This window comes from Zingiber officinale, chromosome 6B (genome assembly GCF_018446385.1).
Source record: "Zingiber officinale cultivar Zhangliang chromosome 6B, Zo_v1.1, whole genome shotgun sequence".
Taxonomy (NCBI): domain Eukaryota; kingdom Viridiplantae; phylum Streptophyta; class Magnoliopsida; order Zingiberales; family Zingiberaceae; genus Zingiber; species Zingiber officinale.
The window spans coordinates 86,812,480-86,831,662 of NC_055996.1; the positions used below are offsets into that span (position 1 = coordinate 86,812,480).

General features: G+C 40.0%; 1 protein-coding gene across 1 annotated transcript; it reads right to left on the reverse strand.

The window, feature by feature from the left end:
* Nucleotides 1-16,002: 16,002 nt before the first annotated feature.
* Nucleotides 16,003-16,873, reverse strand: LOC121991202 (E3 ubiquitin-protein ligase SINA-like 2). Its single transcript, XM_042545220.1, has 2 exons — nt 16,766-16,873; nt 16,003-16,656 (listed from the first exon to the last, which is right to left on the reverse strand). The coding sequence occupies exons 1-2, from the start codon at nt 16,871-16,873 to the stop codon at nt 16,003-16,005; spliced, it is 762 nt and encodes a 253-aa protein (XP_042401154.1).
* Between the last annotated feature and the right edge of the window lie 2,310 nt (nt 16,874-19,183).

Here is a 19,183-nt window from a genome sequence, read left to right on the forward strand (position 1 = left end):
TGTTGTTGTTGCTGCTGCAAGGCTTTCTGGACGTGGGAGTTGATGAGAAAATCCAAATCCTCCCGACTAATAGTAAGTAGGTTTGATTTTCCAGCCTCTTCCATCATGTAGTCTCAGATTCAAGTGAATTTCCCACAGACGGCGCCAAATTTGATCCTGTCTGAGAAGCTGGACACGACGGAGACCCAGAAGAGGGAAACCCACTGTGCTGATGAAGAATAAAATCTGCCGAATACCAATCTGAGAAACCCAAAGCGGATCAGGAAAAAGTAGAGTCACCGGATCGGGAAAAAGTAGAGTCACCGGAGGCTTTCCTCGTATGAAGAACCAAAATTTGATCCTGTCTGAAGAAGCTGGACACGACGGAGACTCGAAAGAGGGAAACCCACCATGCTGATGAAAAATAAAGTCTGCCGAATACCAATCCGAGAAACCCAAAGTGGATCGGGAAAAAGTAGAGTCACCGGATCGGGAAAAAGTAGAGTCACCGGAGGCTTTCCTCATATGAAGACCCAAAATTTGATCCTGTCTGAGAAGCTGGACACGACGGAGACTCGGAAGAGGGAAACCCACCGTGCTGATGAAGAATAAAGTCTGCCGAATACCAATCCGAGAAACCCAAAGCGGATCGGGAAAAAGTAGAGTCACCGGATCGGAAAAAAGTAGAGTCACCGGAGGCTTTCCTCGTATGAAGACCCAATAACGAAAAAGAAAACCAAATCTGAAGAGAGGAAACCCAGGTTTGAAGCTTCCAAGACCTCCTGCGCACAAGAAACCAACCAACACTATCGTCAGTGACCTAAAACCGGGGTGGGAATCCCTAGCTAGACCCTCCGACGCTCAATTAAGTGATCTCTTTCAGTATGGATGAAGGAAGAAGAAGATGAACAGTAGCTCAGAAAATTAGGGTTATCAATGTGCACAATGATGTGAACTGGTGAACTTACCTTGCCAACGGAGAGGATTCCCCTTTTTATACCACTTCATATAACCTCCGTAGTCATGAAGTGTACCCCGGTTTGTTAGAGTTCGTTATGAGATGACGTCAGCTACGTACTTGTGGTAGATGATTTTTAAGGAATCTTTTTCGTACCCCAGATGTACCTTCTTTGTCGTTTAGTACCTGCAAAATAATCTGGAAGCATATTTCCCGCCAAAATATAACACCTGTTATGTATTTACTTATTACAGATATCTCCATTAATTATCTTATTTGAAATATTCACCTATGATCCTTCCTCATACGTCTTCTATTTACACCTCTTTCCATGTTAATATTCAGTATCTTTCCAAGGTATTGATCGACCGGCCCGTATTGGCTCTCCTATCAGGGTATGTCCCGACCGATATTACCCTACCTTCATCATGAAGGTATGTCCCGACCAATATTAGCTTACTTCCTCAAAAGTATATAGGTCTTTCTCCTGGGAGGCTTATTTCGGTCGATATAGACTTATATCCTATCGGGGTATGTCCCGACCGATATTAGCCTAACTTTGCTTGGGAGATATGTCCTGGCAGATATTAACCTAACTTCGCCTGGGAGGTGTGTTTTGGTCAATATAGACTTATCTCCTATCGAGGTATATCCCGACCGATATTACCCTACCTCCTTCCTGCAGTTATGTCCCGGCCGATATTACCCTACCTTCATCATGAAGGTATGTCCCAACCAATATTAGCTTACTTCCTCAAAAGTATATAGGTCTTTCTCCTGGGAGGCTTATTTCGGTCGATATAGACTTATATCCTATCGGGGTATGTCCCGACCGATATTAGCCTAACTTTGCCTGGGAGATATGTCCCAGCAGATATTAACCTAATTTCGCCTGGGAGGTGTGTTTCGGTCGATATAGACTTATCTCCTATCGGGGTATATCCCGACCGATATTACCCTACCTCCTTCCTGCAGTTATGTCCCGGCCGATATTACCCTACCTTCATCATGAAGGTATGTCCCGACCAATATTAGCTTACTTCCTCAAAAGTATATAGGTCTTTCTCCTGGGAGGCTTATTTCGGTCGATATAGACTTATATCCTATCGGGGTATATCCCGACCGATATTACCCTACCTCCTTCCTGCAGTTATGTCCCGGCCGATATTAGCCTAACTTTGTCTGGGAGGTGTGTTTCGGTCGATATAGACTTATCTCCTATCGGGGTATATCCCGACCGATATTACCCTACCTCCTTCCTGCAGTTATGTCCCGGCCGATATTACCCTACCTTCATCATGAAGGTATGTCCCGACCAACATTAGCTTACTTCCTCAAAAGTATATAGGTCTTTCTCCTGGTAGGCTTATTTCGGTCGATATAGACTTATATCCTATCGGGGTATATCCCGACCGATATTACCCTACCTCCTTCCTGCAGTTATGTACCGGCCGATATAGACCTAACTATGCCTGGGAGGTATATCCTGGCCGATATTGGCCTATCTTCTTAGTTTCTTTACCCCCCCTTTTTCCTTCTTACCAGGGACCTATAAAACCTTACCCATATCAGTATGCATCCAGCATGCAAATCCTTTCGCACCCCGAAGTTGAGTCCACCATTTGATCGATCCTGGGCAAAGGGTAACAATCCTTGGGGCTAGCGCGATTGAGATCGTGGAAGTTGATGCAGACCCTCCACTTATTATTGGGCTTAGAGACCAAGACCACATTAGAGAGCCAGGATGGGAACTGTACCTCTCTAACGTGACCTGCTTTCCTGAGCTGATCCACCTCAGCTCAGATGATCTTATTTTACTCGGCCGAGAAATTCCTCTTCTTCTGCTTAACTGGTCGGGCGTCGGACAGAATGTGTAACTTATGCTCGGCCACCTTAAGCTTGACTCCGGGTAGCTCTTTAGGAGACCATGCAAAAAAGTCCCTGTTGTGAGTCAAACATTGGACCAAGTTCGTCTTAATCTCCATAGGTAAATCGCTGGATATGCGGGTGAGACTTTTAGGCGCTCAGGGTACAGTTGAACCTCTTCCCACGGGAGGGGCTCCTCTTCTATAGGCAAAGGCTCCTCTTGGATGACGTGGATCCTTCTATCCTGAGTTCTCTGGGCTTTGCGAGCCTCCACCTTGACCATGTCTATATAGCATCTACGAGAGACCAACTGCTCCCCTCTTACTTCCCCGACCTGGTCTCCTACTAGAAACTTGATCTTTTGGTGGAAAGTGGAGACTGCTGCTCAGAACTCATGTAACATCGGTCTTCCCAAGATGACGTTGTACGAGGATGGTGAATTCACAACGATGAAGGTGCTCCTCCTTGTCTGCACCAGAGGTTCAGTACCCAAGGATATGGCCAGCATGATTTGGCCCATAGGGCGTACTTCATTGTCTTTGAATCTATACAATGACGTGGCCACAGGTTAAAGCTCGCTGGCGTCGATCTACATGCTCTCAAACGCACTTTTGAACAACACGTTGACAGAGCTCCCGATATCTACGAAAATTCTGGCCACGCGACTATTGGCTATGACGGCTTTAATTATGAGAGCGTCATCATGAGGAAGCTCTAGCCCCTCCAGATCTTGTGGCCCAAAACTGATTACGGGCCCGGCCTCTTGCTCCTGACTGCATCCCACAACATGTACTTCCAGACGGTACTCATGAGATTTTCACGCCCTAGCGGAATCCCCATCTGTGGGTCCTCCAGAGATCATACCAATCTCCCGAACGATCGTGTTGCCCCGGTTTTCTGCCTCCCTAGCTTCCCTAGGCTCCTGGTCACGACCAAGCTGCTGATTCCCTGGTCTAGCAAGATCAGGCTGAGGTCGGCCGAGTTGACTTGCCCCGGCCATAACCTGTTGACTGACCAGTATCCTTTGTTGAGTCCTGGGCATGATTCCCGACGGAGGTAGTCCCGGCTCAGCGACATGCCTAGAGTCTCGGGCGAACTGAAAGCAATCATTAGTGGCATGGGTGTGGGAGCGATGGTAAGTGCAGTAATGCGATCCCCACGACCCAGGCTTTGGGGCTTGAAAAGCTGCCACACACGAAACTGGTCGGGTATCCAAATCGGGATCGAATGGTGGTCGAGTGCCCCGAGCAAGTGTAAGAGGCTGGGCTGGCGGCTGCGATGGCTTCTTTTCTTGTTTGTTGGTGGAAGTCGACACCTTGTCTGCTTTTCATCGAGTAGCCTGAGCCTCTTCTACGTTGATATAGCTGGCGGCCTTTCCTAGCATCTCGTCGAAGTTTTTTATAGGATCTCGAATGAGGTCCCGGAAGGACTCCCCTTCCACTTGTTCATGAGAGAAGGCACTCATCAATATTTCGGAGGTGGCCGATAGAATATCCTGAGCCACCTGGTTGAAGCGCTTGATATAACTTCGCAAGGGCTCAGCTGACCCTTACTTGAGCGCGAAGAGACAATGGTCCGTCTTTTGGTACTTCCTGCTATTGGCGAAGTGGCGCAGAAAAATTGTCTTGAAATCATGGAAATAAGTGATGGACCCATTCGGCAACCCGTCAAACCATTTTTGTGTCGAGCCGGATAAAGTATTAAGGAACACTCGGTACTTGATGGCCTTCACTATATTGATGCAACAAGGTAGCATTCCTAAACTCACAAAGATGATCTTCTGGGTCCTGACTACCATCATATTCTCTGATAGCTGGAGGTCTGTATTCCTTGGGTAACTTCTCCCCGAGTACCCTTGTAAACAAGGGCACTTGCTCCTCAAGGGTCATTCTGAGATCCTCCCTGAGAACTATAGCTTTACCCTTCTTAGAATCCCTGGACGGGGAGCTCTCCACCTCAGAAGCCTGCGGTTGCTCTTTCTTATTATAGCCGCCTAGGCCCTTGTGATGGTAATCGAGGCCCGGCTCTCGATAGAAGGCCGAGGGAAACTCCTTGGGTTGTTTTCTTTTGGACCCTCTGTCAGAAGCATGGGTCGGCTCCTTAGAAATTGCCTGCATCTTATATGGTCGAGAAGCGGTGGTCTGCTTCTCGGAGGCTGCCCGCCTCTTGGCTTCCTTGTACAATTCGTATTCTCCTACCATCATGGTTACGTTGATTCTGCCAGTGTCCTCCATATTTACACTCTAGAATAGGTGAAGAAGGTTCCCACAGATGGCGCCAAATTGATCCTGTCCGGAGTCTGAGTCAGACGGAGGCCGGATGAAGTGTTGCTAGCGTTGACGGGGAGGAGACTTTGATGCTGTGATCGCACAGGCTTCAGGGAACGAACCCCCACGTGGCCCTAAAGAACTGCGGGGTCAACGCCGGCGGTACTAGAACTCTGCACACACTGAGACAAGGACACGGAACGTTAGAGACCAAGAACCAGGGAAAAAATCCCCGGAGCAGGCCCTCCGACTCTCAAGTCAGGTACTTTTCCCCCAGAAGAACAGTGTACGAAGAAAGAAGAAAAGTAGACAAGTGTGCGAGTGAGCGTACTTGCGTAAGGGAAAGAACACCCCTTTTTATATGACAATACGTACCTTCTAGAGATTGACCCCTATCAGAGGATGTTGGGTGTCAGGACTTGTCGAGTGGTGGAGGACACGTGGCCTTCTCCTATATACTGGAGGAAGGTTTTATTTGCAGATGATCCCAACCACTGGAATATTTCCTAACATACAGTAAATATTCTCTGACAGGCAGTTACGATTCCCTGACTTGTTGTCGCATAGTGTCTTCTATCCTGCCCGGGTGCGATTGAAACAACCCTGGTTGGTCTGTTGGGTGCTGATGAACAGACTGGTCGGGCCCCTTCTGTTGGCTTTTATGATTCCGACCCCGCCAAGGGTGATGAGTTTGCTCACACAGGCCAGTTTGACAATCTCTGATCGGTAAAGCCAGGTTGGGTTTGGTCCTGACCGCACTTCCTGTCGTAGCCCTGATTTCTCGATCAATAGACCCCTCTCTAGCTTCATACACCGGGTGGTCCCGGGTGGTCCCATTCCATATATTAACTGTCATATCTCCTTGACTTCTGAATATCACATCTCCTTGACCAGACCCTACTATTATGTACTGTATCAAATGAGATTGAGAGTGACAGGATCAAGAGCAATAAGGTTATGGATGATTCCATATCACCTAGTTTGGTAAAAATAAAAAATAAAAAATTAAAGGCCACCAGCGATCTCCGTGCCATTGTGTAGTGAGAATGGATATTAGAATACCATATATATGAATATCAAACATACTCTCGTTCTAGTGTATATCATTTTATTCATTTCTTAAATCGAAGTTTACAAAACTAAACTCAATCAACTACTTTGGATGGTTTATCCTGCTCAAATCTAAATGGGAAGTAGACAAAAATTGGAAAGTTTATCAAACATAATAATCCTAATAAAATGCAATTCACAGCCAAAATGTGGAGTTTTTTTTCTTCTGTTTTTTTGGGTTTTCAATTTCTTAACTTTGAACTAAAAAATATTGTCATATTGCCACTACATCTATCAAATTATGGGTTGGTTTAACCAGTTAAATCTAGAATAATTTTGTTAATCACTTCAACTACTAGTTTAATTATAACTATACCCGATGACAAGTGGACTCAACTGCTGAAAGATAGTTTCATCATTGCCCTATGTACAAGAGATTGTAAAGGATATCACGTCTATAGACAAAGAAATCCAAGAGGTTCCTTGATACAATGTCAAACTTATCAAAGAGGGATCCTACTGTAGAATTCCTTGTTTTCTTTATAAGTAAGGTATTTATATAGAAAAGAATTTTTAGTGTTGCTAAATGAAATGCCGTTTCATCTCTCTTATTAGCACTTACCATCTCCAGGACATAATAAGGTTGTGGTCTTTATCTTCTCGTGGAAAACTCTTACAGGTTAAGAATTGCATTTAATGTTTGCAATCTTTCAATTAATTCAACGCCAACGAATGTTTGCTTTGGCTACAAATTGACAACTTCCATATAACTTGTACCAGATCAATAGAAGAATGGAGTTTGTATTTTACAAGCCGTAATTTTGATGTGTGGGAGGCTTGGACTCTGCGTGGTTCTACCTTAGAACAATGTAAACTAGTCAATTGTAAAATATCATCGGTATGCACCTATTTGTATTATCCGTCCAAGGACAAGGACCTCCTATTAACTTCATCTATTTGAGACTAGATATAAGACATAAAGCTTGAATTTATTCATCCATTTTATGCTCAATTTTAATATTGAGTGTCTTCTCTTGTTGGCACTATAAACCTCAAACTAATTCGTGGAACTCAACAACCGGTTCTAAACTTTGTTAATCAAATATTACTTTTCTGCAAAATCTTGATACTTTATATAATCATAATTCTAAATTTGTGCTTTTTTTATCATCTTCAATTTGTACCCTCTATTCGTTACCCACTAGTTAATTATATTGTTTCCTGCTATAAGATTTTGATGACATTTTGTTTGTTTCATCTTGTGTAGGTTGTCTTGGAAGTAAGCATTGAGATCCTTACAACTGTTAATGAAGATGGCGTTACTAGATGGAATGATTATGTTGTTTACGATAAAAGATGCTTGGAAAGAATCAAGTAATCTTGGCTTTCAACGGAACCATGAATGGTATTAACTATTTTGGTGAAGGCTTAATTTGCTCTAGGAAATGTTCAAATTCTTAGTGGATCAAATTTATAATGTTGTATTAGGTTTGGATATAAAAGATTTATCATTAGTGTTTTATTTGTAAAATTAATTTAAATATTTATTAAATGAATAAAAATTATATATTCATATTTTGATTGTATTTTGAAAAAAAATATTTTATTTTAAATGATGAATGAATTATGGTCACGTTTAAATTTTAAATTTACATTATATATTTTAAATAAATATTAGTAATAATTATATAATGGTAATAATTGCATATGGTTAACAATGCATTTTAATCGCAGCACGTGACACACACTACAAATGCTCTTAACCATAGCATGCGTCGCGTGCTGTGGATTGTTCTTAACTGCAGCATGCGTTGCACGCTGTGGATTGTTCTTAACCGCAGCATGCAATGTGCGCTATGGATTGTTCTTAACCGCAACGCATGCTGTGAATGTTTTTAGTCGCAGCACACTATACGTGCTGCAAATGTTCTTAATCGTAGTGCTCAACACGTGCTACGAATGCTGTTAATGGCAACGCACGGCGTGTGTTGTCGATGTCTTATAACTTTCAATAGTTTGCAATTGTGAAACATGCGGCGTATGTTGCGGATAGTATAATTACGCACTACGAAAAATCAAATTTATTATAGTGCACACTCAAAGGACAACATCTAATAATTTGAGTTGATCCAAAATATAGAACTCTCCTTACCTACAACCTGTCCCTATTAGTCTCTAAGATTGCAGATCCTGAACATAACAATTGGATGAAAAAAAAATATTCAGATTCACATAATTGACTAACAAAAATAAAATTTAAAATAAGACCTGAAATATAATAACATCAATAAGAGAAACAAGATGTAATAATTGAACCAATATCTACTAATAATATAGAAATACCATCAGCAGTCACAATAAATATAAATGGACTGGGAGAAAAAGAAATAAAAGATGATAAATAAGATAACATATGATGAAAGACACCAGAGTCTAAAATCCACAAAGATAAAGATCTACCTAAAATACTATACGATAACAAAACTATACGAGAGGAAGTTGACATAGTAAAATATTGTAAAGCAAAAAATTATTGAAACTACTCAAATATTTATGGATCAAGTTTTCATAAAGCATCTATACGATCAGACATAATGATAATTTGATCTGCAAAAACTATGGATTGGGTTAACAATTCTTCAATCAAACAATCAAAGTCAAGAAAATAAAGGCTCTGATACCATATAAAAATTGAGAAAAAAATTAATAATATTATTAAATTAAAAAGCTAATTAAAAATATAAAATATAAAGTCCTAGATAATTAAGTTAAAAAATTCTAAATTCTACACCGACCAAAAAAAAATTATTCTAAAAATTATAAATAAATAAATATATTTAATCTATCACATAGGTAAGTGAGGATGTTGGAACCCAAGGTTGTTTTGATGTGATCAACAAATTAAGTTAGGTCATGTCGTGTTGTTAACCTTGTGTCTAAGTGTGCAAGAGCTTCGGAGCACAGAGAGTCGAGTAAAAGACGCAGCTAGCGAGAAGGACGACGCGGGAGGGAGGCGACGAGCTCGATGCGTCTGAGGTATGAGGCGCTGCGGAAGAGTACGCGGACGGACGAGAAGGAGGCGCGCGACATTTCTGAGGGACGAGAAGTCGAAGCGAAAGGTTGCTCGAGAATGCTGAAATTAGGTTCAGGTGAGCCTTATTTCGATTAGCTGAAATCACCCAAGCGAGCAGAACCGGAGCGGAAGACCCGGACCGAGGCGAGCAGCACCGGAGCAGAGGACTCGGACCAAAAGTCAACCTTGTTGACTTACTGGTGCGGGAGCTCGGAGTCATTCCGGGCGCTCGAAATCAAGTTTTGACCGGGATCGCGTCAAACGCGATCCGTTGCGAAGGGGATAAAAGTTTATCCCCTCCCAAGCGCCTGGAACCCTTCCAGGCACCCCGACCAAGGCTATAAATACAGCCTTGGTTCAGAAGCTTTCAATCAACTCAAGAAATAGCAATCCAACACTTGTGTGCTTTCATTTCTAGCCTAACTTCTGTTTTTTATGCTTTCACTATTGTAAAGATGATTCTCCGCCTGAAGGAGATATTCTAGTGTGTGTTCCATTGCTTGAATTAACAACCTCCTTGGTTATAACCAAGTCAAGTCTGTGAGCCTCTTTCTGTTTATTACTTTCTGTTTATTTAGTTTATGTAAGTGTTTATTTGAAAAATCGAGAAGGGTTGTATTTTATTTTTACAGGGTTATTCAACCTCCCTTCTAGTCGGCCAATGCGATCCAACAAGTGGTATCAGAGTCAGGACGCTTCAGGAGGACTAACCGCCAATCGAAACAAAGACGATGGTCGGACCGAGCATATACCCGCCGAAGTTCGAAGGGAAATTCGCTACCTGGAAAAAGCGAATGCAGGTATTTTTCAAAACGGATTTTGAGTTATTGTTAATTATGGAATTTGGTTTTACTGCACCAGAAGGTAAAGAGAAATATCAGTGGACAAAAAAGGAGTAGGCCGACTACATGGCAAACGGTAAAGCAAAATACCATCTGTTGAGCGTTCTTCCGCCACAAGAAGTTAACTGAATCGATAACTACGACTCCGCAAAGGAACTTTGGGAGAAGTTCCTTGAGCTACATGAAGGGACGTTCGAAGCCAAGCTTGCAAGACGGGATCTACTTCGCAACCAGCTCACCAACCCGTGACTTGGAGAAGATGAAACAACTGCGCATCTGCACTCGAGAGTTAAAGAGCATATCACCGGACTTTCGAATCTCAGAGAAAAGGTAAGTAACCGAGATTCGCTAAGGTACACACTAAATTCTTTTCCTAGAAATACGAAATGGGCATCACTAGTAGATGTCTTTTATATTTCTAAAGACTTAGAAAAAAATACTTTGGAAGAATTATTCTCGACATTTGAAGTGCATGAATCAAGATGTGCAGGTACGAAGGAGTCCAAGCACAACGTCACCCTCAAAACATCGAGAGACGAACCAGAGTCAGAGTCTTCTCTCGACGACAAGGAAATGGTTATGATGGTAAGACGTTTTAAGAAATTATGTAAGTCTAGAAATACTAACCATCCGCAGGATAGAAAGAAAAAGACGATCCGCTGCTACCACTGCAACGAAGAAGGGCACGTCAAGGACAACTGTCCCAAGCTAAGGAACATGGACAAAGACAAAGGTAAGAAGCTTGTCCAAAAGTGCAAGGTTTTAAAGGCGACGTTGAACGATACGTCGTCCAAATCAGAAGTCGAGGCCTTCTCCAAACTTGCATTAATGGCAAGTCATCAAGACGACGACTGCGATTCAAGCTCTTCCGAAATGAGCATTGAGAGCATCGATGAAGGGGAGCTACGTCGGAAGAAAGCAGCAGTTCAGGGAGAGACATGGATAACGAGATCGACAAGGTAAGTCAGATACGATCTTTTCCTTCCGACAAATTATTTAAGTTCGTTAAATTGTTAACAAAAGATTACTGTAAATTAGAAAAAGAAAATAAAATTTTTAAAGTAATTTTAGCTAAGTCCTGCCCATTAGAAGAGTTAGACAAATTAAAGTTAGAAAATGAAAATTTGAAAAGACAGGTATATTCCTTAAAAAATCATGCATGTTCCCATAATACAAATTTTAGAAAATATAAAAATTTAAATTGGTATTTTATATATCACCAGGGATAAATTAGAAATATTTCAAAAAGGTATATCCCTAAGAAATATTTAATTAATCCAGTAGGGTGGAACCTATATTGGGTTCTAAAGTCTTATTTAACTTGAACTATTAATTAGATTTAGCGCTTTCAGCAATAAAATTAAACAGTTAACTTTTTTATGAGGCTTTGTCTAAGAAAATGGTTGTTGCTCCAATAATCAAGAAGACCTAGTGTCTCGCCACTTGGAAGCCAAAATATTGAAATGAAATGTTTAATTAACTTTCTAATAAAGTATTAAAGATAAAATTAGATAATGCTTTAGAAAGTCTTTCACATATTTTTTGGAAACAAAAAAAAATTAGAAAAATTTTCTTGCTTAAGTTTTCTGTTTAGAAAATTCTCAAAAATAATTTTTGTTGCAACTTTTTCAAAATATTTTTTCATGCAAAATTGTCTAACTTAGATTTTTTTCTAACTTAGAAATTTTTGTTGAGATTTTCTTTCATTTAGAAATATTTTCTAAAAATCATTGAAATAATTTCCAAAATTTTCTAAGTTTTAAACCCTTAGATTTTTCTTGGAATCCTATTTTTTTATGTGATCAAAGGGGGAGAAGGAAAAGTATAAGTCTAGGGGGAGGTAGACCAATTTTTTTCTACAATTTTTCTATCATTTTGCACTTTATTTTAATATTAGTTATTTCATTTTTATGTCTATTTATCCTAACTTAACTTGGGCTGCACACATCGAAAAGGGGGAGATTGTTGGAACCTCAATGTTGTTTTGATATGATCAACAAGTTAAGTTAAGTTATGTCGTGTTTTTAACCTTGTGTCTAAGTGTGCAAGAGCTTAGGAGCACAGAGAGTCGAGCAAAAGATGCAGCTAGCGAGAAGGACGACACGGGAGGGAGCCGACGGGCTCGATTCGTCTGAGGTATGAGACGCTGCGGAAGATTACGCGGGCTGACAAGGAGGCGCGCGACGTTTCCGAGGGACGAGAAGGCGAAACGGAAGATTCCTCGAGAATGCCGAAATTGAGTTCAGGTGAGCCTTATTTCGGTTGGCTAAACTCACCCAAGCGAGCGAAACCGAAAGGGAAGATCCGGACCATGACGAGCAACACCGGAGTAGACCCGACCCCGGGCCGGGTCTGGCCCGGCCCGGGCCCGTAACCGGGTCAACGGGCCGCTTGCCCGTTGACCCGGTTCGCCGGGTCGAACCGGAACCGGCCCGGCAAGTTGCCGGGCCGGTTCCGGTTCATGGGCTGTAAACCCGGCGAACCGCCGGTTAACCGGCGGGTTGAACCGGCGGTTCAGCCGCAAACAAAATTTTTTTTTTTTTTTAAACGGCTTGAACCGCCGGTTAACCGGCGGTTCATAGCCGTTGGAACCGACCGGCGGTTCGTAGCCGTTGGGAGGGTTTTTTGGGTATTTTTTTTCAACGGTTAGGATCATTTGACCGTTTTTTGATCAATGGCTATGATTTAGTGTCCGTTACTATCAAAACTCTATAAATAGAGAGCTCATTTCATCATTTTTCACACACATCTTCTCTACTCTTAATCTCATTTTCGTATTCTCTAATCTCTACACGCTTTCGTTTTCAATTTTCAATTACAATGGAAGGAGGTCGCGGAGGTGCATCATCTCGAGCTCGGAAGGGAAAACAAATAATGAATCCGCGGGAGGAGGACCCCAACATTCAATCCACTGATGATGAGATCGAGCATCTTCCGAATCCGACACCCGAAACACAAGGAAGTACCGATGCAATTACTTCTAAGGTTCAGGAACTTCCTCCTCTAAAGTCTTCTATTTTTACTAAACATTTTGAGAAGGTCACTCTTCCGTCGGGAGAAATGCGTGCAAAATGTAAGCACTGCAATGCTTCCTACAAATTCCAAGCCGGCGGCGGCTATGGGTCGTTCTTAAACACAATTATCTAAATTTTCCTAGAACATTTATCAAAATTATTCAACGGATTTCTAACTAGCGGTAGTACCGATTTTAGTTTATTTTTATATTCGGATAATAAATTAAGAGAATCATTAGCTAAATTTGTTTCCGTAGAACATCTTTCTTTTAGTTTTGGATCTAAATGCACATTTGAAGATTTTTGTAAAGAATCTCTTAATCCATGTGTTAAACGTGTTCCTAGGACTACACTTACTCGTACAATTAAAAAATTAGTAAAACAAGGAAAAAAAAATTAATTGATGAATTTAGTAAATTAGATAATAAAGTTTCTTTATGTTCCGATATTTGGAGTGATCATTGGCAAACACATTCGTATATGGGTGTGACTTGCCATTGGATCGATAACTCTTGGAACCTCCAAAAAAGATTATTAGCTTATAGAGTTTTTGATGAATCACATAATGCTCATAATATCGCACAATTATTATGTTTAATTTTAGAAGAATATGGTTTAACTCATAAAATATTTTCAATATCATTAGATAATGCTAGTTCTAATACCGCTTGTATAGATGATCTAAAATTTGTTTGTCAACCTATTATTGGAGGTTTATTTTTTCATATTCGTTGTGTATGCCATGTTTTAAATTTATGTGTTCAAGATGGTTTAAAAATTTTAGAAAGTTATATTAAACCAATTAGAATTGCAATTTCTTATTTATGGTCTCATCCATCTATAATGAAACAATGGGGTAGGTTTTGTAAAATTAATGGAATGAGACCTAAAAAATTTCCACGTGATGTACCAATACGTTGGAATTCAACATACCAATTATTACAAGATTCATTTCAATATAAAGAATTATTATATTTATTTTTTGCACAAAATACTAATACTAATATATATTTATTTTCACAACAATGGAATATTTGTATTAGTATTTGTGAAATTTTAAAAGTATTTAATGATGCAACCGAACAACTTTCCGGTGTTTATTATCCCACTGCTCAATTAGTTTTAGAAAATTTTTCTAATATAGTATTAGTTTTAAATGAACATATTAATAATGAATCTTTATTTCCTTGCATCTTAGCTATGAAAACTAAATGGGAAAAATATTTTTATTTAATTCCTGAAATTTATTTAATTGCATTTGCTTTAGATCCTAGATTTAAATTAGAAGTTTTACAAGAAATGTTAACTTTATATTATGACGCTTTAATTCCAATTAAAGATTCTTCTTCCCCTGATCCAGTTAATATTATATATAATGTTAGAATTTATTTATATGATATTTATAATCAATATTATGCAAAATATGGAACACAAATTAATATTTCTGAAATTCAACAAACTACTAGTAGTAATTTAAAACTTACAAAAGCACAACTCTTATTAAAAGAACGGACAAACCGCCCACGAGGATCCTCAAGTTCCACACAGGAACTTGAGAATTATTTTACGACTTCTTTTGATTTTAATGAAGCAGATAGCAAAAACTTCGATATCTTAAAGTGGTGGTCACAGAAGGCTCAAAGCTTTCCCGTTCTCTCCGTGATCGCAAAAGAAATTTTAGCTTGTCCAGTGTCAACTGTTGCTATGGAGCAGACGTTCAGTGCCGGCGGCAACATATTAGATGAACGACGATCAACTTTGTCTCCCGACTCATTGGAAGCCCAAGCATTACTGGACGATTGGACCAGAGCGGAGAAAAGAATCCAAGGAATGCAACTTTCAGATGACGAAGTTGAAGATTTTGATACTGAAGGAACAAATACGACAGGAACAGGAAATGGAAGTGAATGAAAATGTAAAAGGATAAAAATTTAAAAGAACTACGTGGGCTTTGATTCCCCTAAAGGGATACGTAGGCAACTTAAATAAGTGCAAGCCCTTTTTTCAATAAATTTTAATTTCTAATTTTTAATGTTTTGTTTAATTTTTAATTTTTAATTTTTTTTTTAACATATTAATCTTGAACCGTGACGAACCGTGAACCGGCGGTTCTGAACCGTGAACCGTAACCGTCTTGGGCGGTTAAGGTTAAGGGTCAACTTGCCTGGAACCGTCGAACCGGTGGTTCCGAACCGTCGAACCGTCGGTTCCGAACCGTGGTCAGGTCTATACCGGAGCAGAGGGCCCGGACCAAAAGTCAATCTTGTTGACTTTACTGGTCCGGGCGCCTGAAACCATTCCGAGCGTCCGGAATCAAGTTTTGACCAGGATCGCATCAAACGCGATCTGTTGCAAAGGGGATAAAATCTTATCACCTCCCTGGCACCTGGAACCTTTCCAGCCGCCCTGACCAAGGCTATAAATACAGCCTTGATCTAGAAACTTTCAATCAACTCAAGAATTAACAATCCAACACTTGTGTGCTTTTATTTCTAATCAAGTTTCTATTTTTTGTGCTTTCACTATTGTAAAAAAACTTTTACGTCTGGAGGAGATATTCTAATGTGCATTTTATTTTTTGAATTAACAACCTCTTTGATTGTAACTAAATCAAGTTTGTGAGCTTCTTTTTGTTTATTATTTTTTGTTTATTTAATTTATGTAAATGTTTATTTAAAATATCGAGAAGGGTTATGTTTTATGTTTTATTTTTATAAGACTATTTATCCCCCTTTTAATCGACCAATGCAATCCTTGCCGTTAAAATAATATGTCATGCATCATGAAAAGAGGAGATAATATATGAGCAAAATAAATTTGAAAAAGAAAATATCATGATCTCCATCAAACTACTAGCGCTTTGTGGAATTACTATGGAGAACACTAACTGTATATAGAAATCGCCAAAACAAAGCCATCGGTGAGAACGAGGAGAGGCAGCCAATATCCAACTTCATACTTTCCAAATGCAGACTTCAATCTGGAGTTCCGCATCATTGCAGTAGAATTTCTCAGGTAAGTACAGGAAAACGTCAGAGGAATCTTCTTCGCAGAACTTCATCTCGGCATTATCTATTACAAGTTTTGTTCCACCCTCATTTTTCGCCACAATCTTGTACAAAAATTTTTTGCGCAAAATCGTCCAGCGCCTCAGTGGTTGTCTGCACACAATCGAGATTGCTCGGCCCGAGGGCATGGCGCTGTTTCGCAGAAGACATAAGATCGAATCGTCCAGTTGGAGAACCAGCAATGGATTCATGTTACTGAAGCGCACTTGAGCTGTGTCTTTGCACTTGTAGAAATTAACTGGGACACGGTGGTGATTACCCAAGTGTCTTACAATATCTGATGTGGGCGCTTTGTGATCGCAATGAGGAAGCGGGCAGAAGTGAGGTGAAAAACTGCAGTTCCAGGAGTGGCTGCTGGGACGGGAGTAAGGAATGGTTTGGTCGCAGCCGTAGGATGCGTTGGGGCAGGGGACGGTAGCAGAGTCGGCGATATGCTCCAGGGCACGGTTTCTAGTGTAGCCAAGCGGAAGAGGGCAGGAGGGGCACTGGTCGTTGAGCTTCTTGTGGCATGTATCACACGCGACATGGCCTGTCGGGCACTATTTAATTAAGACAAGAAGCAAACTGTAAACAGGTAGCGTATCGATTCGGATTCAGAAGCATGGAATTATGAGAGTTGGTTGGTCGAGACGAGAAGATTGGCGGGACCTGGAAGATGGGCGGCATGAGAGGGGCGGAGCAGAGAGGGCAGTCAAGAAACTTGAGATTCAAGGTGACGGTTGCTACGCCATTGTTGTCACTGCTGCTGTTCTCCATCGGCGCGCGCCTCCAGCAACATACCAAAAAGAGTTATCGGAAATGGAAACTAATTAACACGATTAGCGAAGCAAACCGAAGAGACAGCCACGGTAGAAAATAAAAATAAAGATGGAAAAGGAAGAGGCGGTAAAGATCTTGGCGTAGTTTTACGAGGCAAAGGACGCCTAGTCAAAATCGCATTCAATTACTTGACTGCGGATTGATGGGAGGAGAGGGCAGTAAATTTGAATTGTCATTTAAGAAAACTCAACCCATTTTCAAATTTTTTTTTTTTTTAAAGAAAACGATGGGCACTTTGAATATTTGTTTTCAAAGTATTTTTTATATAACTAGTTTGTTTCAAGGAAAGGAGATCTTAAATTTTATAAATCATCAAAAATATGTATTTCTATCTTTAAAAAAAAAAAATCCCTTCAATATTCTTATTTTAAAAATATCTTTCAATTTAACGTTGTTTGTTCGATAATTTACCAAAAGGCGTACTAGATTTAATGTATTTATCAAAAAGTACATCACGATTTTATATTTACCAAAAGGCGGAGTTTTCCAAAATCAATTCCCAGATTACCCCTCTGGCTAACCTGGCAACCGCCTTTTTCAAACACATTTTTCCAAACATCCAAGCCGAAATTAGAATAGAAAAATAATTTGTGGTTCGGATGCACGTCTTCTCACCGTCTCTCTCCCTCCATCCCTCTGTGTGGTGTTATAAACTTGAAAGAAAAAAGAAATATGAACCCTGCGCTTGCCATTACTGCTCGTGGTGGTTGGCGGGATTGCAATAGACCAGTTAGGTTTATGGCATAATTGCGTAAGAGTTGCTAGAGGAGACCAAGGACAAATTAAGTTAAGAAGGTTAGCCGAGAAGGACAAACTTCTTGCAAGAGGGAAATTAGTAGAAGCACACATTTAAAGATTTAGACATGTATGTATGGATTTTTTTACTATAAATTAGGGTAGTGAATGTAAATAAAAATTACACTATTGATGTGAAGGGTGGCAGGAAAAAGTGTTTTTATGGTTAATTTTGGTTATGTGGGGAATAATATTCAACAACACCTGAATTATGATGTAATAGAAGACTTAATCGATTCAAGTCATGTTAGTTTTTGACGTTCATAGTTAAGTTTGGCTAAAAATTGTTTATTTATGGTTTAGGGTTTAGTCAGTGGTGGTCCTAGTTTACAAGAAGTATCTGCTTCAAAAGGGGCCTGATATTATAGATATCAGGCCCACCTTGGGCCTGATATCGATAACGTGTTATGTGGTTAAAACTTTGCTTTTACATCAGACCCTTCCTAGTTTGAGCAAAATTACAATTTAACTACAGAAAAAGATTATGTAGTTACAAATTTACTAAAATAGTTTGTAATTTATTTATCAGGAATGATCATATAACTGACGAAATTCTATTTGAGATATGGAATACTCTTGATGCAAATTCTAGCATTGGACATGCAGATAATGTAGGAGAAGTATCCAGAACAAATATTCCATCATCTTCACAGTATAGTTGTGTGCATAACACAAATAGAAATACAAGAAGTAATTTCACATTTGATCTAAATGAAGAAGCTAGTATTCAAGAAGATGAGGTTCTGAACCCGTGTGCAACACTTGTTGATTACTATGAGCCTAGTTGGAGTGAGGAGGAAGGGTATTATAACCGAAATGGAGAGGAAATGCGATGCAATACAGATGTACAAGAATTCTTTGCTGATGATATGCAGATTGAACAATATGAAATATCTCAAGAGCAGTACAGTGACTTAGAGGAGGAGTTCCCAATAGCTGATGATCCATATATTCTAAATTCTCGATTGCTCCAAAGGCCAATTGAAGAGGCAACAGATCAGCATGAATTTTTTGTAGGACAGATATTTCAGTCTCGACAAGAGTTCAAGAATGAACTTGTGAAGCATGCCATGGTTAAACATATGAGATATAACCCAATTGACACTCGGAAAAATAAAGTAAAAGCTGTCTGCTTCAATCAACCGTGTAAGTGGAGAGTAGTTGTCAGGGGGGATGTCGAGTTCATTGTTACGAAATATATAAAGGAACACCAATGTGGGTCCATTAGGGAAAGTGCTGATCATGAAGCATGCTCTTCATCCTTTGTAGCTTCTTTTGTTGAAGAGCAATTTCTTGCTAATGAACAATCCAAGCCAAGTATGATTATAGTAGATATAAAAGTTAGGTTCGGAGTGACCATATCCTACAGAAAAGCTTACATAGCTCGAGAGAAAGCGATGAAGAAAGTTGTTGGAGATTATGATCAAGCATATAGAGATCTTCCACTATATC